Genomic DNA, 25,376 nt, shown 5'->3' with positions numbered 1-25,376 from the left:
CTTCTTTGTCTGGAATGGTCTCCAACCCCTCATGATCCTAGTTCTATCCTTTCAGGATGTGTTTGCCTTATCAATGTTATTGCTAAAATCTGTACCTTCCCATCTCACCCCCCAGAATTGATCATGGTTTTCCAGATGTATTTTGATCAGGGCAGAGTGTCACCTCCCACCTTCTGGACACTGCTTCTCAATGCAGTCAAAGCTAGCATTAACTTTTTATCTACTAATCCGAATGGTATATAGCTCTTGTCTGAGCACCAGCTCATTTTTTCAGATGAGGAAACTGAAGCAAACAGGGTTAATTGACTTGCCCTGGAGGGTCACACATCTAGGAGGTATCTGAAGTCAGATTTGAATTCAGGAAGATAAGTTTTCCTTACTCCAGGCTTGGCGCTGTATTCACTGGGCTACCTAACTGCCAGGATTGAGTTGGAAGATACTTCAAATGTTGAAATGTCACACAGTTGTCTCAGTGAGTTTGCAGTCCACTAATTCCCCTACACAAACATTTATTTTGTGACCACTACCTAGCTAGATGATTGTAATAGCTTCCTATCTGTAACTGGTCTCTCTCTGTTTTAATTCACTCACATAGCTACTCGACTAATATACAAGTCTGACCTTGTCTCTACCCTGCCCAGAATTGTTCAATGATTACTCACTGTTTAAGGGATGAAGTTTTAAGTTTCTTAGTTTGGCATTCCAGGCCCTTTATAACTAACCTAGTCTGATCCCAGTTCATTTCAACACAAAGTGTAGGTTAAATGTAAGGTCCTAAATTAGATATTAGAGATGGAAAGAAGAAAAATGACAGGTTCCCTGCCCTTCAGGGGCTTACCATGTAACAGATGGATTAGAAATACTGTAATAACTACCACCTTTGCCAAGAAAACTCTAAATGGGGTCATGAAGAGTTGGACACAACTGAAATGACTGAACAACAGCAAGAAAAATAACTAATACAGTATTTCTTAGTGCTACCTTTAACATGTATGAAACTCCAGCAGTTAACCAGTTTCTTAACAATTCCAGATCATGTTCAGACCTGGAGTCTAGCATCTGTTCTTCCCCTAACTATGTGTGATATAGAATTAGTCACTTTCCCTTTCAGATTCTCGCTTTCTTCACCGAAAGGGAGGAGATTGGTCTAGAAGAACTCCAACCTTTAATGTCCCTTCCAGCCCTAAAAATTCTATTTAAATCCCCTTTACTTTTCTGTATTTTAACCCTGCAACTTGGTTGTATGTCCCTTGAATGTGGGTATTTGTTTCATATTTTTGTATCCCCATGACGCTCCCCATGACAATGTCTTGGACCTAATAGGTGGTCAATTTAAAAAAAATGCTTGGTTTGACCATTACAAAAATATACAGTTTAATCATTCACTTATTTCAAATGTCCCTATGTTATCTGAGAATTCAGATTGTACTTTCCTGAAGGAGAGGAATAGTTGAATACTTCTGTGTCCCCACAGTGCCAAGCATAATCTTTCATTTAAAAAAAAATTGTTTTAATGACTGAATCATTTGGTCAATTCAAACAGATACTTTTATGGTATCCTTTGTTGTCACCTTGTGGACATATCTGGAACTGCACCTGTCTAGCCAATCAATCAATCAACAAGAATTTATTAAGGTCCTGCTATGTGCCAGACTTTGAGGAAATAAATCCACTACAGAGCTATTCTTTGAGGATACTGATTTGATGTCCAAAAGTCTGGGCCATTATCAGTAATCTCAAAGGTAGACTTGAACCATGAGCACTTCTTAGTCACAAGGAAGGAAGGAAGGAAGGGATTGTTGCTAGTCTCCATTACCAGATTTCTAACCAATCATGTTGTTTCCTGCACCTCAGTTTTGTAACCCATTACATTATCCCCAATCCCATGATGTCACATGTTCTGTTCTTTGTTCTGTACTCCCCAAAACCTATAAAAGGGGAACTTTCCATCAGGTTGGGGTCTTTGGCATAAATGGAGGCAAGCCATTAACAGCATGCCCCTGTTAATAAATGTTATCTTGCTCAAAAAAACCTCAGTTTACCTTTTTGCTAAATTTCACCCGTGACATACAGAAATATTTATCATAGCTCCTTTTATGGTGGCAAAAATTTGGAAACTAAAATTAAATGTCCATCAATTGAGGAATGACTGAACAAGTTGTGGTAGGTGAATGTGATGGGGTACTAATGTACTATAAGAACTGAGGAAATAATATGATTTCAAGGAGACATAGAAAGACCTGTATGAATTGATGCAGACTGAAGTAAATAGAATCAGAACAATTCATATAGCATAATATAATAAAACAAATAATTTTGAAGACTTCTATAAACTGATAAAAAATGAAAAGAACCAGCAAAACTATACAATAACAACAACACTGTAAAGATAAATAGCTTTTAAAAGTTGTAAGAACTATGGCTAATACAGTAACCACCCATGATTCCAGGGGACTGATGATGAACTTTCCCACCTGGTAGTAAGGTGATAGTTTTAGAAGGATGAGACAGATATACACACAAACATATATATATATATATATATATATATATACATATACATACATACACACATGTTCATCCTTTGATTTGAAAGAAGACCAATGACATCATCATACTGAGGTCAGGGTACAGTGCGTTCAGCAGTGACTTAACAGTCCAATGTGAGTTTGGAAGTCTGTACCCTAGTTGGGCACAAATAGTCCATTGGGACATTTGGGATGGAGATGTCTTTAGATTCTGCTTTGCTCATAGAGCATAGAGCATAGCACCTTCTTTGATGCAGGCACGCTATGCTGGGAGATCCTGTGTCAGCATTTCACATGTTTCACAGTTGATACCAAAGTTCTTCAAAGTGGCCTTAAGAGTGTCCATGTACAGCTTCTTCTGACCATCATGTGAGTGCTTGCTTGTGTGAGTTCTCCATGAAACAGTCTTTTGGGTAAGTGTGTTTGACATTTGGGATAGGTAGCCAGCCCCACAGAGTTATTCCCTCTACAGTAGAATTTGAATGCTTGGTATTTCAGTTCAAGAGATGACCTCAGTGTCTGATATCTTATCTTGCCAAGTAATCTTCAGAATCTTCCTAAGATAATTCAAATGGAAATGGTTCAATTTTCTGGTATAGCACTGATAGACTGTTCAAATTTCACAGGCATGTAACAATGAAGTAGGCACAGCAGCTTTATAGACCTTCAGTTTGGTATGCAGTCTAAAACCTCTTCACTCCCACACACACATGCATACAGGCAATGAAGGAATTTATTTTGCTTAATTATGTATGTTTGTTATGATAATTTGTTTTCTTTTCCCCATAGAGTGAGGTAGGAGAGGAATAGAGAAAAAGATTTTTGCTCATCAGAATAAGTGTTTTTTGGGGCAGCTAGGTGGCGCAGTGTAAAAGCTGGACTCAGTCAAAAGGCTGCACCCAAGGACCTAGAAGGCTATAGCTCCCCAACCCCTGATCTAGAAAAAGACAGTGACTGATTAATGAATGTCATTCTAGGGGAATTCCTTTTAAAAATACTATTCTTTACTCTAAAGAAGAGTTAAAAAATAACACAAACTTAACATCTGCATTCAGATGTTATGTGGCTCTTTAGCTATCAAATATTTTGCACAAATGCTACTTGCTATGGGTTATAACTAATTCTTGTGACCAAGGTAAAGGATTTTGAAAGGATGGTGTTATTTTGCTTTCTAGTTGGGCATAATAAAACCTTTTTGGCAAATAATATATCACATCAAATTCTTTCTTTTTGGGGTCTCAGGTATAAATCAATCAATTAACAAGTTTTTATTAAATACCTATTATGTGCCAGGCACTATACCAGATGTTGAGGATACAAACAAGAAATGAGACAACTTCTACTTGCAAGGAACTTGTTTTTGTTTTTTAAACATCTTTAATGTTCTAGTTCAGAATCAGTTACAAATTAGTTATGATGTGATTTGGAGAAGGTGCCAAAGTCTTTCCCCTATCCCTTATTCCACGTTCATTTCTTCCTCTGTTAAAAAAAAATCAATGGTGGAGTGATGTGTATTGGACTGGCTGACCTCTGATGTTTTTTCTAGTTCTCTTGTACTATGATTTGATGATATTCATTCAGTGAAGAATTTTTGAGTTAACATATTTTTCACAGCTGTTTTCACATCCTTGTTCCTCAGACTGTAGATCAAGGGATTGAGCATAGGAGTAACCACTCCATAGAACAGGGAGATGAGCTTGTCTGCTATTTGTTGTTTACCTGCATCAAGAGAATCTTTAGACTTAGGTTTTGCATACATGAAGAAGATGGTCCCATAGAATATAATCACCACCGTCAGGTGGGCAGAGCAGGTAGAGAAAGCTTTGCGTTTTCCTTCTGCAGAAGGGATCCTCAGAATGGTGGAAATAATGAAAACATAGGAAACAAAAATGAACAGAACTGGCATAACTAGAAAAATCATATTTGCCACCACCATGCTAATCACATTGGTTATGATATCTGCACAGGCCAGTTTGAGGACAGCTAGAATTTCACAAGTGAAATGATTGATGACATTATCCCCACAAAAAGGCAATTGCATTGCAAGAGATGTCTGCACAACTGAGTTGACAGCACCTGCTATCCAAGACCCCACTGCCATTGGCACATAGGCAGCCTTGCTCATGATGATGGGATATCTCAGGGGGTTGCAGATGGCCACATAGCGGTCAAATGCCATCATGCTCAGGAGGACACACTCGGTTGCTCCCATAGCGAAGGACAGAAACATTTGCACTGTACAGCCAGAGAAGGAAATAGTTTTCCTTGGGGTGAGGAAGCTGTCTAGAATTAGAGGGACAGAAGAGGATGTGTAGCAAATGTCCAGGAAGGAGAGGTTGCCAAGGAAGAAGTACATGGGTGTATGCAGATGGGTGTCGTAGATAGTTACTACGATGAGGATACCATTGCCCAGAAGGATTACCAAGTACATAACTAAGATTAGCACAAAGAAACTTTTCTCAAGCTTTGGATGGGCAGAAAGTCCTAGGAGAACAAATCTTGTAGCGTAGGTGGTGTGATTCACTCCTTCCATTTATTTCCTGTTTGTCACCTGCAAGAATTCAGAGCACCAAGCATATCATTCTTTAAAAATTACAGGATCACCACTGTTTTATAATTGGATGAAGTTTGAAATTTCTGGGTCTTTATTTGCTGTTTTCCCTAATTTTTTAAAGTATAAAGCCAATAGATAACAGAAAAATGGCTCATTCATTCAATTGACATTTATTAAATGCCTACTTTGTTCCAGGAACTGTGCTAGGTACTGAGGATACAAAACCAAAGATGAAACAGTACCTGCTATCAAGGAAAATACATTCTATTAGGAGAAAATAGTATAAGCCCAGATAAGCAGATTTTATATGTATATCTACATATATATTTTTTATATATGTATATGCATATGAATATATAATGAATCCAAAGTTATTCGGGGAGTAACTTGAGGAACAGGATAAGATAGTGGCACTTGAGCTGAGCTTTGTAGGAAGATATTCTGTGAGACAGACATGAGGAGTGAATGAATTCTCAATATGGAATTCACAACCCAGTCCTTTCCCACAAGAAGCTAACAAGGGAGATATGATAAATATACAGACCAATATCATGTGAAGTGGAATGCAATAAAGACAAGGAGAGATCAAAGCAAAGAAAATTTGAAGAGAGTAAGATTAACTTTAGTCGGGGGTGGTGTGCCATAGATTTTCATGGAGGATGTGGTACTTGAGTTGAGACTTGAAGGAAGAGAAGGATTTCAAATAGATAGAGATGTGGAAGGAGAACATTTAAGGAATAAGGGATGATCTCTATAAATGTTTGGTGTTGGGACAGGGTGAGGAAAAATATGGATGAAATGCAGACTATGTGAAGGATAAAATGGAGTGAAATAGGACTAGAAAGGTAAATTGGATCTGCAGTATGTAGGGTCTTAAATGCTGAGCTAAGGAATTTTGTATTTTATCCTATAGGTAACAGAAAACCACTAAATATTTTCCAGCAGGGAAATGACATGGTCAGACTTATATATAAGGATGATTATTTCTGAAGCTTATAGGAAGGATAGACTAGAGATGGAAGATACTGGAGAAAGATGAGTAAGGCATGGTGGTGGCAAAGTAAGTGGAGATGAGGGAACAGGTTTGAGAGGTATTATAGAGGAAGAATTGACTGGATTTGGTGACTGTGGGTGTGAGTGAGATGGAAGAGTTATGGATAATTCTGAGGTTTTGAGTCCACAGAACTGTGAGGATAGTGGTGTAATCATTATAAATAGAGAAGATGGGAAGAGAAGCATTTTTTTTGGGTAAGATGAAAAGGCCAAATTTTGGACATGTTGATTTTGAGGTGCTAGAAGGGTATTCAGGTGTCCAAAAACACTTGGAATTACATGTTTGAAACTCAAGGAGAGATCAGGCTTAGGTATATAAATTTGAAAGTCATCTATATAGCGATGGTGATTGAAGCAATGGGAGTAGATGAGAATATAGGTAAAGCAAATAAGTTCAGGGACAAGGTCTTAGGGGCACTCATATTCTTTATATGGTAAGAGGAAGATGAACCAATCATAAGGATGGAGAAGTCATCTTGAAGGGGGAGAATCAGAAGAGAGCCCACAAGAAGCAAAGAGAAAAGAGTGTCAAGGAGAGAATGGTCAACAGTGTCATATGCTAGAGATGCCTGTGACACTACCCACTTCTGGTTCTCTCTGACTTCTTTTTGTCTAATTGCCTTTCACTATGGCAGGAATCTCTTCTCTCCTGTCTCAACTTTTGATCCCTTAGGAAATCATTATTTCTAAAGTATTGAACCATTCCTTGTTACTAGTAGCAGTGTACTTATCCAAACCTGACCCTTTCATTCCCTTCAGTACTATATTTCTCAAATGTGCTTCCAATATCTAATATCTAATGTCTAAAGTGGAGTTGGTAATCATGTTCTTTCCCCTCCCCCACTACACCAGACGTCCACCACTTCACTCCTTCCCAATTAAGATCCATAACTTTTATGCTCTCAGGCATCAATTTTCCCAACCCTAAATCAAGGTCAGATTCTAACCATTTCTTGCCTACCCTGATGTAACAGCCTTCAAGTCTGCCTCGATATTGCCAATTCCAAACAATCTTTTAGCCACTAAAATATTTTCATCTAACATTACTTTTATCATGATGTTCCCCTTGAGGAGCAATGACTAGAAATTGTGCTACTTGGGGCAAAATTAATTGGTGGAAAGAGAGACACAGACTTGGAGACTGTTACTGAGGAGGCTGGTGTGTGCCTACAATGCTGCTGATTGTGGGTAAACCATATTGCATGGGTTCTTAGTTCTGGTGGCCTAATGCAAGCCATCCTTGCTCTTAGGGTAGTGTCATTTTGGCATACTAAAAAAAAAATTAGCCCCACATAGGTGCGTGAAAGGGACAGGACCTTTGTTAGAGGGGTGGCCAGGGGCTAGATAAGGAAATGGGAGACGTTTGTCCCATATAGTACAGGGATGGTAGATGATTGCAAGGTATGGAGCAATGCTTTGGGGAAGATGTGCAATCTCCCTTCTTGGTCCTGATGATTCCAGCATCCTAGGGCAAAGTTTGTTCACCACATATTAATGGTTCTGCTCCTTCATTGATGGCTTCAAGTTAATGTGAATTATATCTCAACTTCTAATCAACAGTGTTAAAAGTTCTTCACCAATTCCTCCATCTTGTCCTTCCCACTTCTGTTCTCAGATTAATTGCACTTATGTTCAAGCACTCTAAAAGTCCCTTACTTCTTTCTTCACATCAAAATTAGATTACAGATGTCCAGAAATATAAGTTATATATGTCCTGGTAGAGTTCACTTTGGAGTTGGTCCTTTCTACACTCACAGATGATTTTTAGCTCTTTGAGGGAAAGGGTGACAGCTACTGCTTATTTTGTTTGTATGTTTTCCTCTAGTGGCTAGGAACAGTCTCTCTACACCGTAGGAACTCATTGATGTTGTTAGTTGACTGATAAATACTAACTTGTTTGTGACTGGGTCTTAAGGACATAAATATTCTTGACTTATAAAGCAAGACTAAACCAGTTAGTCAACAGGCATTGTTATAATGGCAGACTCTGGGACCTAAATACAATACTCAGAGGGCTCTTCTGTTTTGTCGACTGCACAATAAATCTACAGTGAAGAGTCATCTCCCTCTTGCCTAGCCCCCAAACATGTACATCGGTGTGCAATTAAGAATGGATTAGGTGGATTAATCTCTATGAAAATGGGAAAGTTGTTCTTGGTAAATAATAAATGCTATCAGAATTTATTCTATCTGTAGAAGAAATAACCTAGACTGATTATTATATTCAAACCAAAAAAAGTGTCAAGAGCTCTTACCTCCATTTTGCTGTGATGTCTCCTTTGATTGTGGGTCCTGTGCTTCTTCTCTATCTCTTTTTTTTTTGTCACTGTTATTTTAGGCAATGGGGTTAAGTGACTTGCCCAGGGTCACACGGCTAGTAAGTGTTATGTGTCTGAGGCCAGATTTGAACTCAGGTCCTCCTGAATCCAGGGTCGGTGCTCTATCCACTGCACCAGCTAGCTGCCCCTTCTTCTCTATCTCACTGTGTTAGTTGCAGAGTGACTGCCCATGTCCATTCTGATGACAGCTATTGAACTCATCAGAATGAATCTTTCAGAAATCCACCTCTACTTTCCAGCGTCCTGTGATCTCTTAACACTGGGATGCCTGAGAAAACAGGAATGAATATGATGTTAAGGTTGCAGATGGTCATCACCTTGTGACACAGATTCCTTGGCCCCAGATTCTCTGCTGTTCTTTCTATCCAAGACCTCAGATAATTCATAGCATGTCTGGCCCATAAAAGTTCCTTAAGGACACATATAATGCAGGGAGACAAAGACTAAGAAGGAAAGTCATTTAACAACAACATATATGCCTTTAATCTCAGAATCACAGAATCTCAGGGTTGGAAGGAACCCCAGAGGTCATCTGCTTATCAACAATAAGCATTTATTAAGCACTTACTATGTGCCAAGCACTTTCACTATGCTTAGCAATGGGGATACAAATACTGGTAAAAAGAAATATAGTCCATGCCCTCAAGGAGCTTATATTCTAATGGAGGATGATAGCACATAAAAAAAGTTAAAAATGAGGGGAGGAGGGATAGCACCCACATCAGAGCACCCACATCTGAAAAGTCAGAAGTGGAATAGAGAAAAGAAAGAAGGATGAGTGGTCTGAGGCTCTTATGCAAACAAGGTTCTGAGAGGAACTCACCAATGGGAAAAATGGGTCATGGAAGTAAGGATAAGATCTAGGTTGAGAAGGATACAAGAGCTGGGGGAAGTTCTATGGTGAGAAGGCAACTGAGGCAGGATGGCAAAATCTGAAGGGTAAGAAGCAGTTGGGACAGGAACCTAGTACAACCTGAACAAGCTTCTGCTCTATAGCATATCTTTTACGTTATCATTCAGCCTTTCCTTGAAGACTCCCAACCAAGGGAAACCCATTAGCTTTCAAGGAATCTCTTCCACCCCAAATAATTCTAATTATTAGGGTGTTTTTCCTAATCTAAAGTTGAAATCTATCTCTTTGGCAACTTCTATCTATTGTTCTATTTTTCCTTCTAATCAGAATTTGGTTTTATCATCTACAGAAATTAATTAATTAATTTTTGTGAGGCAATTGGGGTTAAGTGACTTGCCCAGGGACACACAGATAGTAAGTGTCAAGTGTCTGTGACCAGATTGGAACTCAGGTCCTTCTTACTCCAGGGCCAGTGCTCTATCCATTGTACCACCTTGCTGTCCCAGAAATTCATTAAAATTTTTTTTTTAATTTATGGTATAAAAAAGCATTTCCATATCATAGTAGAATAAAAAGTATGACTGCACATGAAACTACAAATCTATCATGTACAACTTGCTATTCCTTTTAAATATGTAATAAAATTATCATGTAAATTTCTTTTTTCTTATTTTTTCTTCTTTACCTTCTCCCTCCCACCCCCCACTCTAAAGATGGCTACCATTAGACACAAACATGGATATGTGTAAAATCATTCTCTACAAACTTCTAATTATCAGTTCTTTCTCTGAATGCAGATAGTGTCTTCCTTCATATGTCCTTTGTAGCTAATTTGGACATGTATAATAGTCAAAATGACTTAGTCACTCAAAGTTGTTCTTAAAACAGTATTGCTGTTGCTGTGTATAATGTTCTCTTGGTTCTGCTCATTTTGCTCTTCATTATTTCATGTAAGTCTACCCTTGCCAAATCAGAAATTCATTATTGAAAGCTTCCCTTCTTTTCTGCATAGACTTCCCTTATAGAATTTTATACCATGGACTCTTACTTTCTCTGAACCCCAATAACTAAGTTTTCCCAAATGGTGGGTAGGCAGCTAGGTGGTATAATGGATAGAGTGCTGGGCCTGAAGTCAGAAAGACTCATCTTTAAATCTGGCCTCAGACACTTACTAGCTGTGTGACCTTGGGTATCACTTAACCTTGTTTGCCTCATTTTCTCATCTGTAAAATGAGTTGAGTCTTTGCCAAAAATAACAACAACAACAAAAAAACCCCCCCAAACCCTCAAATGGAATCACACAGAGTTGGACATGACTGAAAGGATTGAACAACAACAAAAAATGTTGGGTGCGTTCTGTACTATTTCTAGATTTTCTCTTCTCTATTAAAAATTATATGTTCTTTAATAACTATTTCTATTCCAACAACCTGCTTCTCCTTGTTGGTGAGCATCAGGTCTTAGATACCAGTTCCCATGCTATTTCCTTTGCCATTCAAAGTAGGGAATTATCATTGAGTGCAGCTAAGAAATCATTAGCTTCTCTGTTTTGGGCAAAGAGAGCTCCAAAAGACATACAATAATTGAACTTCTTCAACTCTACTCTATCATATCTCTGCATCAGGCTTGTGATCTATTTTATGAATTTACCCTCTTCTTCTCTCCATTCAGATATCCTGCAATATGCTATAATAACAATTATAACATAATAACAAAAACAATTCTGGTTTTTATTTTGTTGATATTCATACAGATCCTTGCCACAATGTTTTCCCTTCTGGTTCCTGAATTTTCCCACAAGAGTATATCTTCTTAAAATATAATTCTTCTCTGCCCCATCTTTCTTTATCTATTTCGTTTTTTTTCTGGACATGGGTCCTATCCCCCAAGTTGCAGGGATTCTTACACATTTAAATTTGTATTCTTTTATTAGGGTGTCTAATTCATCTTTCTTATTAATCCATTCTTCAGGTATGTAGAAATGAGTTGTATTGCTAGATATGTTTTTGTATTTTTTTCTATAGTGGATTTTTCTTGGGTTTTATTGTAATTCCTCCTCCTAATCTGTAGTTAATCTTTATGGTATTTAGTTTGGTACATACATGCAGGCAATTCTTCCTCACCCCTTCCTTTTCCATTTAAAATTCTTTGATTAGATTTGCAAGCCTCCAAGCAAATAATTTTTATCAGTCATTGTTAGGTGAAATCCATTCGTGGCCAAGAACCCATCATTTCTGAATTTGAAACTATGGCTCATAAATCTGAAACTCATTCTTGGAATCAACCTCTTAAAAAATTGTCCACTTCCTATATATCCTGTTTTCTTCGAACATCTTGCCTTCAATCACCAGTTAAAAATATTACACGCTCCATAGTATTGTTTTTTTTTTATCTTCAGTATGTATTATTTCTTACTGCTTTAGTTTTTTCCTCAAGATATGGTGCTCCATAATGGGCTTTCCTTGTTTGTTTCTATTCCTGTGTTATATATTTCCTTGAAAAAGTTTTATGTGCTAGACGTGCTATGAATTACCTGAGGTCTTAGATAAAGAGAACATTGGAGGGTTTGGGGATGAGAGATATGTGACAGAAATTCTGTAATCCTTATCAGTGCTTTCTTGTTTCCTCTTGGAGCTACTGTGCCCTTATGATTCAACAGAAATGGTTAATGAGATGAGACAAATTGTGGATGGTTCTCCATCATGTCTTAGGTACTGGTACTGGGAAGATAGATTTATTTATTGCTTAGGTCATGTCCATAAATAGCTGTCTCAAGAGTTGAAAAGTAGGGATAATGATTTATATCCTGACCAACTTAGGGGCTATTGTAAAAAGCAACTGAGGTAAGGAATGCCAAAGTTCTTTGTAAAAAAGAAAAACAATATGTAAATATTAATCTAGATGGGGCATTTTTAAGATTTTCATTTTCATTATATTAAGCAAAATATATTAGTACAAGGCTGTCACTTAACCAATTCATATTGAAGTACTTAAAAATATCCATGATTTTATCACTGTGGGTATTCTCTCCCTAAGCATATATTATAACCCCTTAATGCTGTAATAGATGCTCTTTGGGAGTAGCAAGGGACAAAAAAAGATGATCTATATGTCTATCTATCTGTCTGTTTAGTATATATGGTATGTATCACATATATCATATGTGTATTATCTCCAGGTGACAAGCCTTCTGGTATTGAACCTTTATTTTCACTTAGCTAGGGTGGTCTATGGATAAAAGATAAATACCCATCTCTATATTTACATTCAAGCCTTTCCAGGTTGTTGGTACTGGAGGGGGATATAAGTAGAAGAACAAATCAATATGTCAATAAACATTCTCAGAAGTAGTTATTTTCATCATTATTGCTAGGAGTGTCTATTTTTGTTTATAATTTCTTTCTTGATAATAACATCTTTTTGAAGACACACTGTTATTCACCATAGCATAACGCCAGCACCATGGAGAGATACCCAACAGGTAAACCTGTTTCTCAAATAAATGTGATCAAAGTCCATTGTAACCCAAAACAAACAAACAAAAAACTAAAACAAAATTAAGCAACAAAACAACTCCCCTCAAATAAAACAAAAATAATAAAAAATTTACTCTGACAATTGCTTATTTTCAGTATAATATAATCATAAGAAAGCACTTATGTTTGGAATATTTTAGACAAAATTAAAACAATTTATTTTTATTTTTTGAGACAGTGCCTCCCTATGTTCCCCAGGCTAGAAGGGCAGCAGCCATTCATGTGCCCAATCCCACTGCTGATCCACACAGAAGCTTTGACCTATTTCGTTTCTGACCTGGCCAGTTCATCTCTGTTCAGGCAGCCTGCTTAGGTTGCCCCCTACTTCCTGGGACTCACCAAGTTGGTGCCAGATGTAGTGTGCTCACCTGATTGGTTATAGCCCTACTGCAACCCAGAGCTCCTGAGAGCAAGGGATTCATCAGCATCAGCATCAGCTTCCCCAGAAGCAGGGATCACATACCCAACTAGACAAAAATTATTTTGTGTGTGGTACCACACCTAATTAGACAAAATTATTCTTGGAATGATTGATATTCCTGTGTAAACAAACCAGTTGTGCAGTAGAGCAGTGCAGTCAAACTCAAATAGAAACACAGGCTATTAATCTATACATAAGGATCCCTAGGGGCTGCATAATGACTTAGTTTTAAAATGTAATGTTGTCTATGTTTTATTATATTTCCCAATTACATTTTAATCTTCTCCAGCAGCTCAGGAGTGCTGTTGGCAGTGTGTTTCATATCTCTTCAGTATATTACTATTGTTTTAAATATAGCTGAAAATCCCATTTTAATAAACCAATTAACATGTATTTGTGAAGTGCCTACTATGCCTACTAGGCACTATATCAGTCACAAGGGATACAAATTCAAAAAGAAAACAGTCCTTTTCCTCAAGGAGCTTACATTCTGATGGTATAGACAAGACACACATATAATGGTATAAACAAAATGCATAAAAAACAAACTGAAACAGAAATGTAACCTGTGGGGAAGGCATTGACAGCTAATGATGGGTGGGTGGGTACAGGGTAGAAAGGGCCTCATGTAAAAGGTGGCACTTGAGATGAGTCTTGAAGGGAACCAGGAATTCCAAAAGGCAGGGGTGAAGAAGGAGATAATGATCCTAGACACGGAGGACAGTAAGTACAAACACATGGAAATGGGAGACACAGTGTTATTTGTGAGGAACAGAGAGAAGGCCTATGTGTCTAGAGTATGTGGAGTACAGTAATGTGTAATAAGGCAGGAAAGGTATGTTGAGACTAGGTTGTGAAGAGCTTTAAATGCCAAACAGAGGATTTTATATTTTATCTTAGAGGTAAACAGGATTTTATTGAGTAGGGTAGTGATGTAGTCAAAACTGCACTTTAGGGAAATCACTTTGTGGCTATGTAGAGGATGGTTTGGAGTAGGGATAGATTTGAGCATGGAAAATCATGTTGATTATTCCTTAATTCTGTTTTTTTGTATATTATCATGGATTTAGCCTCTTAAAAGGAAATCTTTCTTATTCATGATGCGATGCTTTCTTTTTTATTTTTGTTAAGTGAGTTCCCCACTAAAATACTACTCAGATGCTTCATTATGGTAGGGAAGGGACCCAGGTCTTTAAGTCTATGCAGACAGAACACAAGCTTTGGCTAGCTTTAGCACCTCAACAGGCTCCCAGCTTGGGTCTAGTTACAGACTCTCTGTTGCTGGAAGACTTGCTTAATTAAGTGTGGTGGTGAACTCAGCACAAGAGTGAATGCAAGGTGATGAATTATTTAGCTCAGCAATTCTAAAGACTCTACTAAGTTGCAACATTGTAATTTGCATTGGTGGAGGCCACATCCGTACTAATGAAAACACAAATCCCTAAAACATAGAAGTATAAAATAAGTTTTGTATACTAAGGGAGAAAAAACAGTTTAGAGCACTCAAGACTGGAATAATTTTCTTGATTTTCCATGTTGGCATTACTGCCTGAGACAACAAAGAACCGGTCCTCCAAGAATAGTGCCGCAGAGGTAACATAACAACAGTAACAATAATGAGTAATGATAATAATGTTATTTATGATATTATATGATATATCATTATGATGTAATGATAATAATATCATTTGTGTAGCACCTTATGTTCTTATCTATTGTCTGAATCTATAAGCACAGTACATGTTCATAGATTTTAAAAAAGCGTTATCCCCAAGACTTGAGACGGCTAGTAAAGGACCACACAATTATATATTTCTCTCTTCATACTGTGAACCACTTTCTATATGGCTGGGTATGTACACCAGACCTCCAAACATGACTCATTATTTCAATGGACTTTTCTCACTTATGTTCTTCACAGGTTAATTGTGCCTGAATTGAATGTTAGAAATATGACTGCATTAACTTAGAATTTCTAATTCCTATTGCTTTAAATTCCCGCTTACCTTTATCAGTGAAATAGTTGGAGAGAAGTTAAAATTTGCTAATCTGCTACGAGGCAGAAATAATAATATTGGATCTGTAAGTGATTAAATAAAGCATCATCCCATGTCATTGTTAAGGCTTCATGTCATGCTCTTCTCAATGTTTAATTTCATTCCATATTCAGATGCAATCATCAAAGGATTGATCACTGAATCCAAAAGCCAATTTAAATCTTTCATTGTTTTTTGGGACTGTTTTAGGTCCCTGAAGTGATTTAAAATTCAGAATTGAATTGTAGAAGTTTAGGAACTTTTTATGCTTCTGGGATAATGTCCCAAAGATCCAATTAGGATTATGCTAGTATAGTTAAACTTGTTACGTTGTCTTACTCTGATAAGCCTGTTAAGAACATGACAGGAAACTTCTCCTGTGTCCTACATGAATTATCACAAATTCCAAATCAGTAAACATCTTTATTTGTAGCCTGTGAAAGAAAGAGTATTTTTGGTGGAGTGGGGAGGTGTAGAGGAAGGAAATAATTACCACATCTAACAGAGTGTGTTTTCTTTTCCCAACAGTTTACCACAATCAATTTGATTATAAAAGCAAATAATATTTACTTACCAATTAAAATAGGGTCACTTTAGGCTGCAGATTTGAGAAGGGGACTGTGTCTGCAACAACATGGTATTGGAGAATTGTCAAAGGGCACCATCCATTCCATCACTGTGGGTCAAAGATAGGAAATTAAACTGAAAGTAAAGAGATATATTAACATGTTATATACTCATAGAAAATTCAAATTACTGATGTAGAGATTAGGTTTTTATAACCAATCAATCATTTATAACCAATACTTAGAGTAAAGAAGCATTCCGCAGCAAGTCAGGATAGAAAAGTAAAGCATTTCACTAGGGTGGGAAAGAGAAAGAAAGACATTAGTTAATGAAGAAAAGGGGATTATTTGGAACACAAATGGAAAGATTTCTTGTCACAATAAGAATATGTTTCCTCTTCAAGGGCAGGAGACAAGGGGAAGAGAATTTCATAAGTGTGAAAGCAATCCTTTTAGACAGAACTGTTCCTTATCAAAGTTCAGCAAGGAGTAATTATAACAGTGGATGAGACCATCTGCTTTATTATGCCTTTGCATAGGTATTGGGTACTCTTAATATTAGATCCTTAGGTGTTTGGGTGATATCCACATTGTTACATTTCCCAAAGATGTCCCTTATTTATTCCTTATTTTTTCTCTTCATAATGGAATGGTGGGCTTTTGGCCAGTGATAAAATATGTGAAACAGGGGTTGGTAAAATGTATTTTTCTGCAGTCCTAATAATTTTAACCAAAATATTTCAAACTGAAAAGGAAGGTGGAGAGAGAAGACCACTTATGAATATGTACCAATATAAATAACATAGAGAGTAATAATAATACCTAATAATATAGCACTTTAAAGTTTGCAGAGTGTCTTATATATACACATATTCTCATTTTATCCTTATAACAACTCTGGGAGGTAGGTGTTATTAGCTCAATTTTATAGAATAGGAAACTGAAACAGAAAGAAGTTAAATTACTTGTCCAAGTCTAGCACTCTGTTATTTATTGACTGACTGATTATACTACTTAGATGCCGCATATCTATGATACAACAAGAATAGCAGTAGGGATAACCAGAAAAATCATAGGAGAGAAATCGCCCAAACCAGCTAGTGATAAAATCTTACCTTCTTGAAGAAGTTACCATCTCCAAAAAAATGGCAAAACTAAAAGCATTGACTGATCAGCTCTGTTCCACAGAGATACATCAGTAATACAAAATAGTCATCTCAATGAGAAAGGCTAAAGAAAATTGAAACTAGGAAGGAGGAGGTTTTGGTATCTTTTCTTTAAGAAGAGAGCCAGAGTTCTGGAAGTAGCAAGCACATCATAGGGTGTGGTAGAAAGAGCACTGTGTTCTGAATCAGATCTGATGCTGAATCCTGGGTCAGTCAAATGGACAAATGACTCCCCTCAGGGTGAGCACCTTGAGGGCAGAAATCATGTTTTTGCCTTTCTTTGTATCCCTGGTGTTTAGTACCTTGCCTGGCACAGTAAATGCTTACTAAATGTTTGACTTACTGATTTTCTTTGTTGATTTTTCTCCAAACTCTTATATTTTGCTCTACTAAATCAAAAGCTCTCTTATAATCAATAAATAATAACCATAATGAGATCTTGTATTCCCTGAATCTTTTACCATTAATGGAAATTTCCAGGACATCCATGCTCACTTCTATTCTGGCTCTGCTCTTGAATCTCCGGACTTTTCCACCTTTCCTGTTCTCCCTATCCCCCAGCTCCTTTTTATGTCATCTGCCCCCATTAGAATGTAAGCTTCTTGAAGATATGGACAATCTTTTTGTTGTTTTTGCTTGTATTTATATTCTCAGTATTTGGCTAATGCCCTGACACATAGTAAGCACTTAATAAATGTTTTGGCATCTATCTATCTATCTATATCTATCTATCTATCTATCTATCTATCTATCTATCTATCTACCTACCTACCTCCCATCTATTTATTCTTCATCTGTCAACCTATAGATAATTTATCTATCCACTTATTATTTATCTTCTTTTCTTTCTATCTTTCAGTCAATTAAGTGACTATAGCTTTCATATACATAATTGTTTGCATGTTGTCTCCTTTAGAATGTGAGCTCCTTGAGGTCAGGAACTGATTTCCCTCCCTCCACCTTTCTTTGTATCCCTAGCAGTTACCACATTGCTTTGAACATAGTAAACACTTAATAAATTCTCATTGACTGAATATTTGTAAAACGTGGATGGTAATGTTGTGAAGACAGCACTTTATAAACCTTGGTGCATTTTATTAATGCTTTAATAACCTTATATGGAATAACTTTAACTTATATGGAATATAACATAAAGTTATATGGAATAACTTTAATAAACTTTAATGTAACTTATAGCTACTCACCCAAACCTGTTTACTAAAAAAGGATATGAGTCCTGGCAACTCCCATGCTTAATTTGGATGTTTGATAACGTACCTGCTGGCTGGACATGCTACAAAAGTACTGAATAAATTCTCTTCCTTAGCTTTCTAGATCACTGTTAGATTTTTCAGCTGTGTGAGTTTACCCGATAAAGAATAAGTTCTGAGGCTCCACCTAGTGACCAAACTCAATCCTTTTCTTGTCTCATCTTTACTGAGGGTCACGCTGGTTTGTTTTCCTGGGCAGGTTTTCTTCTTATATGGTCTCAGTGAATACCTGATTACAGGAGACTGTGAAATATCAAACTCCTATTTCTCTTAAGCCTCCTCTCAGGTTATTTTCAAAGGGCTTTGGTGATGCTAAGTAATGAACAAAGTATAGCTAAGTCATTCCACACTCAAGGGCTTTAAGCAGAGGTGTGCTAATAATGTTTAACAGCCAACTCTCCAGAAAAATGGACACGGTATACATTTTTAAGTTTAATATGCATCAGTAACATCTTCGTCTTTTTCTTAAGTCTAGACAATCAACAAGACAATAATCAATGCTAATTCATACCCATCTACTTATTACTAAGATGTATTCACACTGAAAATTGAATAATCATCTCTGTATCTAGTTTGAATGACATTCAGGCAGGCAGATGTGGAGACAGATGCAATGGCTCCTAAGAAGGCGGGTAGGTAGCAGAAGGTGAGGGAACAGCAGAAGATTTGGTTCTCACATAGCTTGAAGCTATCTCTGCTGAGACTGGACAGGAAGCAGTGATAAGTATTCTAGGTAGTACACTTCGGGGTTTTCACTGAGGGAGGGACGAGAGAAATAAAGAAAATGACATTTGATAATTATGCTCATTTTCCTCAGAGCAAAATTTCCTCCTGCAATAGTAGGCTTAATATGAGTCAACAGGATGATGGTCAGCCCCCCAAATAATATAGTCTTAGGCTTCCCTGAGGGCCATAGTGTCCAGATCTAGGAAGGTGGGAGCTCTGTTGCACTCTGCTGAGATCATGGGCACTTCTGCAGTATTGTGTTCAGGTTTGGGTGCCACATTTTAGAAATGGCATTGTTGAACTGGGAAGTCTCTTGAAGAGTGCAGCTAGGAAGGCGATGTTCCTCCAGCTCGTGCCACAAGGAGACGGAAAGGCTTCTTCTGAAGAAGAGAAGATTTTGGTGAGTGGGTGGAACTATCATGTTGGAGAGCAATTAGATTGTCTTGCTTGATCTCAGAAGGTAAAACTAGGAGAAATGACTAGAAGTTGAAAAGATATACCTTTATGTTTGAAATGAGGAAAGAATTCTTTCTAAGACTTCGTGTTATCCAGAAGCACAATGGGCTGCCTATTTAAGTAATGGGTTCCCCATGCGCACTTAATGATTTTAAGCAAATAATTGGGTGATCACTTTGGAATTTTATTTTAAAGGGGCTTTGTTCAAGAATGGATTGGATCAGATGCCTTCTAATGTCTTTCCCAACTGTTATTCTGTGATGAATGATTTTGACAGGAAGTAGGTCTCTATTCGTGGGATGAGAATGCTCCCTTGTGTTTTCAAAACATGAATCTTCAAGAGTTCTTGAGGCCGATAAGATGATCAGTATTGTACAGAGAACATCTCCTCTGCATTTTTTTTTTCTGACTCTTTCATCGTAGTGAAACTGACAAGAAAATTAGGAAGGCATTCACTCCTAAGGTAGAGCTTCAGGGGACCCTGTCACTCTTCCTAGCTTAAGGTGTCATTCTTTCATGACAATTGACCCTCTGGTGAGGGGAGAGCAAGAGAAAGGAAATTGAAGGAACCTGATTTTGAGATATTGGGAAATATACTCAATTCTGTTTCAAAAAGAACACAATATATTGTGACATCTCAGAATGATCAAAGTTAGAGGCAAGCTTTTGTAGGGTATGATGGTTGGACCCTAGTGTGTAGAAAGGAGTTTCTAACCATAGGTCCTGGGGCTCACTGGCTTTTAGCATAACCTTCCTCTACTCCCAATTCATTATGGAAGGAAATTAACTCCAATGTATGCTATGCATATGGACATAAGAAAAATCTTCTCATAGCCCCTATTTAATATTGAAAAGAAACAAATGCTAGAGTTTACCATAAATATGCCCATGAGAAACAAAATTAATTTCAATACATAATATAGTTATTTACCAACTATTCCCTATGTCCATTGAAAAATGAATGAATGAAATGAAAATACTTTTATTAAGTATTTATGATGTGCAAAGAACAATGCTAAATAAAGGAGATACAAATACAAAAGCAAGGCAATTTCTGCTCTGGTTCTCCCTGCAGATAATAAGTTTACCTATACCCTAGGTAGGGAAACCTTGGTGTAGGATATTAGATTTTTGATTTCAGGATTATAAAATTCAACTTCATGTTGCACTCAATTATTTAGTGGTGGTTTATAAGATTTCCAGGGAAACTGAATTCAACTACATTACTCTGTGACAACTGAAGAATTAATCATTCTTTGTTTTCTTATTGATTTCCTCCTATCATTCTTTTTCCTTCTTCAGAAGAAAAAACACAATTTCAACCACAAAAGGCAATTGAAGAAATATCAAAAGACATTGAAACAAAATGATTTAAAAAAATCACTTTAATATTTGTTACTAATATGTGCAAATACAAGCTCATTTCTTAAGAACTTTTAGTTAAATAGGAAGACTTTACTCCTTACCTTGGAAGTCTTTATTTAAGAAGCATGTTCATGAGTCCATGATTATTTTTCCATGTCATGTAAATACAGCAAAAATATACAGACATTGTATGATAATATAAGGACTGTATTATATTCACTCAGTGAAGAGTTTTTGGCTTGACACATTCTTCACAGCTGTCTTCACATCCTGGTTTCTAAGACTGTAGGTGAAGGATCTGAGTATAGGAGTCACCACACTATAAAAACAGGGAGATGAGTCTCTCTGTTACTTATTTGTCAGCTCCAAGAGAGTCTTTAGAATTGGTTTTAAAGAAAATGGTTCCATAGAATATAATAACCACAGTCAGATGGGCAGTGCAAGTAGAGAAAGCTTTGTGTTTTCCTTCTACAGAAGGGATCCTCAGGATGTTGAAAAGGATAAAAACATAGGAAACAAAAATAAACAGAATTGTAATGACTAGAAAAGTCATAGTTCCAAAAACTACACTAATCACATTGGGTAAGATATATGCACTGGTCATTTTGAGAACTGCTAGGATTTCACATGTGAAGTGATTGATAACATTGTCCCCACAAAAAGTAATTGAATTGTAAGGATGTCTGCACAACTGAGTTGACAATTCCTGCCAGCTAGGATCCCATTGCCATTGGCACATAGGTAACCTTGCTCATAATGATGGGATATCTCAGGGGGTTGCAGATGGCCACATGGTGGTCAAATCTCATCATACTCAAGATGACACACTAAGTTGTTCTCATGGCAAAGGAAAGACACATTTGCACTGTGCAGCAAGCAAATGGTTTTCCTTGGGGGTGAGGAAGCCATCCAGAATTAGAGGGACAGAAGAGATTATGTAGCAAACGTCCAGGAAGAAGAGGTTGCCAAGGAGGAAGTACATGGGTGTGTGCAGGTGGGAGTCATAGAGAATTACAGTGATAAGGATACCATTGTCCAGCAGGATTGCCACGTACATCACTAGGATTAGCACAAAGAAGCTTTTCTCAAGTCTTGGGTAGGCAGAAAGTCCCAGGAGAACAAATCTAGTGATATAGATAGTCTGATTCATTCCTTCCATTTATTTTTTGTCACCTATAAGAATACAGAGTAATAAACCATTCTTTTATTACCATAGGGCTCTCATTTTGTGCAATTATATGTTTTATATGTTTGAGTATATATATACTGTACAAAGATAAGGTTTCTTCTCTTTTGAATATCAAAGCAACAGATACTTGAAGAAATGACTGTAGAATAATTGGAACACCTCACAGACTTTGAAATGTCATATGATTATAAAATGTACCTGATTGAAGTCGAGACATTGCACTTTTACTTTGATTAAAACATGGCTCTTCTATCTCCAAAAATCTCATGATGGAAAATGCTATCCACATCCAGAGAAAGAACTATGGAGTTTGAATGCAGATTGCAGCATACTGTTTGCTTTTTTTCCTTCTGTTTTGTTTTGTTTCCTCTTTCTTGTAGTTCCTCCTATTGGTCCTAATTCTTCCTTAGAACATGACTAATGTGAAAATATGTTTAATAGGAATGTATATGTCGTACCTATATCAGATTGCACACCGTCTTCAGGAGGGAGATGAGGAGGGAGGGGGTGAAAAATTTAAAACTCAAACATGTGGAAGTGATTATTGAAAACTAAAAATTAATTAATAAAAAAATGACTCTTCAAGTAATCTCTTTCAAGCATTTTGGTGTAAAAGTCGGACCAGTTAAACTTTACACCATTGACAAGCAATATAGTTGTTCAGTTTACTATTTATTCAGTAAGCATTTATTAAGTAATGAAGTGCTTATTCTATATTCTATCATACTGAGTATAAAATTTTAGACTGGGGGTAGAGAGAATATAAAAGTTTAGTAAGATGCTGACCATTATGATCACTTATGGCAGGGTATTTTCCACTCTCAGATGTGTAACATAAGGAAGACACCATGGGCACTTGTCCCCTACAGTTTTTATCTACTGAAAGCATATGTACTGTCTTTCCAACAACTTGAATATTGTGTATTTTTAGCCCATGTCACCTGAGGATCAACTGAAGGAACTGGGAATATTTAGCCTGGATAAGAGAGTGTTAGATTCATGTATTTAAAAGACCGTCACCTGGAAAAGAGATTAAATTTGTTCTTATTGGCCACAGAGAAAAGAATCAGGAACAATATGTGGAAGTAGGAAAGAGACAAATTTAGGAATAATGAAGTAAACACTTCCTAATCATTAAAGCTATCCCAAAGTGAATTAGTGCTTTGAAAGCAATGGGTTCCATCTTATTGCAGATTTTCAGGCTGAGGTTAGATGACAGTATGCTGTAAGTTGGACTAGATGGACACCGAGGTCCTTTGCAACTCTGTGTTCTGTGATTTTAATATTTATAGCTGTCTATTTCTTCACTAAAAACTCCGTCTTTAACTATCAGGGGTCCAGCTTCTACTTAAAGTATTTCTGATCGGGTCTCCAGTGTACTTATCATGACCAAATCTGAAAGCCTATTTTTATCTCTCTGTTTCTTGCCCTCCTTATTATGAATCACTTTGTAACCTCCTCATTATCTATAATCACAGACACTAATAACTTTCCTCTTTATTACTTAAATGAAACAAACCCTTTTCCTTCTGTGTCAGTCCCCATTTTATTTCTTGATCATATTCTTTTAAAATTTTGAATCTGAGAATAAATAAACCCAATGGAATGTAAACTCTCTTAGGGTAGTGGATTTCTCATCTTGGTATCCTTGGTTCCTAGAACAATTCCATGTACAAAGTTAGCATTTAATTAAAGCTTGTTGAATTTAATTCCAACTGTATCATTAGAATGCTATTTTACTCATCTTGGATTCCCTTTATTTCTTCTCTAACTAACTTCTCCATTATATTTTTCACATTGTACCCATGGTATCTCCCTGGATCACAACTTATTTTCTTGTGCATCACTTTACTTTGATGAACATTTAAAGGATATTAAAAAACTTTTAAATATACTTTAAGATATGATCAATGGTTAATTTCACTTATTTCATTCTCTTTGTCAATGGTCTATTTAGGAGCATGTTCCAAGACATAGTTTGGTATAGTGGAAAAGGCACTAAGCTGGGAGTCAAAAGTCCAAAGTTCCAGTCCCACTCCATTACTGGCCTGGGTGACCTTGGGCAGGTCACAATCTTTCTGACTCTGGTACCTGGTTTCTAAAGTGAGAATAATGATGTTTATTCTTTCTACTTTATAGGATTGTTTGGTGATCAAATGAAATACTGACTGAATAAAGGGTGTTGTAAATTGTAAGCATTATAGAAATAAATATGTTATGAATATTTAGGGGGGAATTCAAAAAATTCCATCTTGGTTAAATTGAGCCAAATGTTACATTAAAGATTGTAGCTTAACTGATTTTTAAAAATGTTTTAAAATATACATTATTTCACCAATGTAGGTATTTCCTTCCCACATACAGATCACAACCCTTTCATGCCTTAGTAGATCATCATCATCATCATCATCATCATCATCATCATCATCATCTTCATTATCATCTCTTCTCCTGGTGGAAAATTTTCTGGTATTGGTCCTTCATCTGGGAGGTAGGACCTCCCAGATCCATGTTTCATCATCTGTGATTCACAATGAAGTCAGGGAAGAGGAAGGACTTAAGATGAAAAACAAATCCATATTGCAATTAAATTTTTGAAAATGTTATCTTCATCATAATTATTGGGGACATCTAATTATTTTTGACTTCTTCCTTGGTTCCCATGTTTCTCTCAGTCTTGGTTATGTGCACACAATTTATTCACCCTACTGCAACTCCAGCACCATGGAAAGCTACCAAGCTGCAAACCTCTCTGTTTTCCCAATAATTGTGATTGTAATACATCATAAACTGTACCTTAAAACAAAATAAAACAAGAAACAAAAAACCCTGCTAAAGTAAAAATGATGAAAATTTTACTTTGATAATCACTCAATACCTATATAATGAGATATGATTTCAAGAAAATGATTATGATAGAAATATTTCACACAAAATTATTTTAACAATGATTACTGTGTAGTAGTCTTCACAAACAATAAGCTAGGCATGATATACGATGACTTTTAAGGAAGCTGAAAGCACTCGGTCATTTTATTTTTCTAAATATTAATGTAAATATTAAAATATTAAAATGGATATGGACTTCTAAAGGAATTAGTCTGTTATCCTTAATACTTTTTCTTTCTCCAGTAAAATCTAACTTTAATGAATCATTGTATGGATATGACCCTGGGTTTTTAAAATAAGCTTTGGAAAGCTCTAGACAGCCCTACCAACCTGGACAGGCTCTAGCTCAGGCCCATTGATACCGTTAGCTAACTTTGGAGATTTCAAATTTGGTTGGCTGCAAGCAAACAGTTTTCAATCACAAAATC

The 25,376-nt window shown here is 36.7% G+C and overlaps 1 protein-coding gene and 1 pseudogene across 1 annotated transcript; both read right to left on the bottom strand.

Moving 5' to 3' along the window:
• Positions 1-4,101: 4,101 nt before the first annotated feature.
• Positions 4,102-5,061, bottom strand: LOC110214662 (olfactory receptor 13C7-like). The gene has a single exon (XM_020995692.1). It carries the CDS (start codon positions 5,059-5,061, stop codon positions 4,102-4,104), a length of 960 nt encoding a protein of 319 aa, XP_020851351.1.
• A 16,025-nt stretch (positions 5,062-21,086) lies between these two features.
• On the bottom strand, positions 21,087-22,029 carry LOC110214663 (olfactory receptor 13C7-like; annotated as a pseudogene).
• Positions 22,030-25,376: the final 3,347 nt, after the last annotated feature.

Source organism: Phascolarctos cinereus, unplaced genomic scaffold, assembly GCF_003287225.1.
Source record: "Phascolarctos cinereus isolate Bilbo 61053 unplaced genomic scaffold, phaCin_HiC Scaffold_4;HRSCAF=312, whole genome shotgun sequence".
NCBI lineage: Eukaryota > Metazoa > Chordata > Mammalia > Diprotodontia > Phascolarctidae > Phascolarctos > Phascolarctos cinereus.
The sequence above is the reverse complement of the archived record's forward strand: the minus strand, read 5'-3'. Positions and strand labels throughout refer to the sequence as shown.

What these genes read in the sequence shown, in the direction of transcription:
- LOC110214662 (XM_020995692.1), bottom strand. Translation starts at nt 5,061, where the DNA reads ATGGAAGGAGTGAATCACACCACCTACGCTACAAGATTTGTTCTCCTA.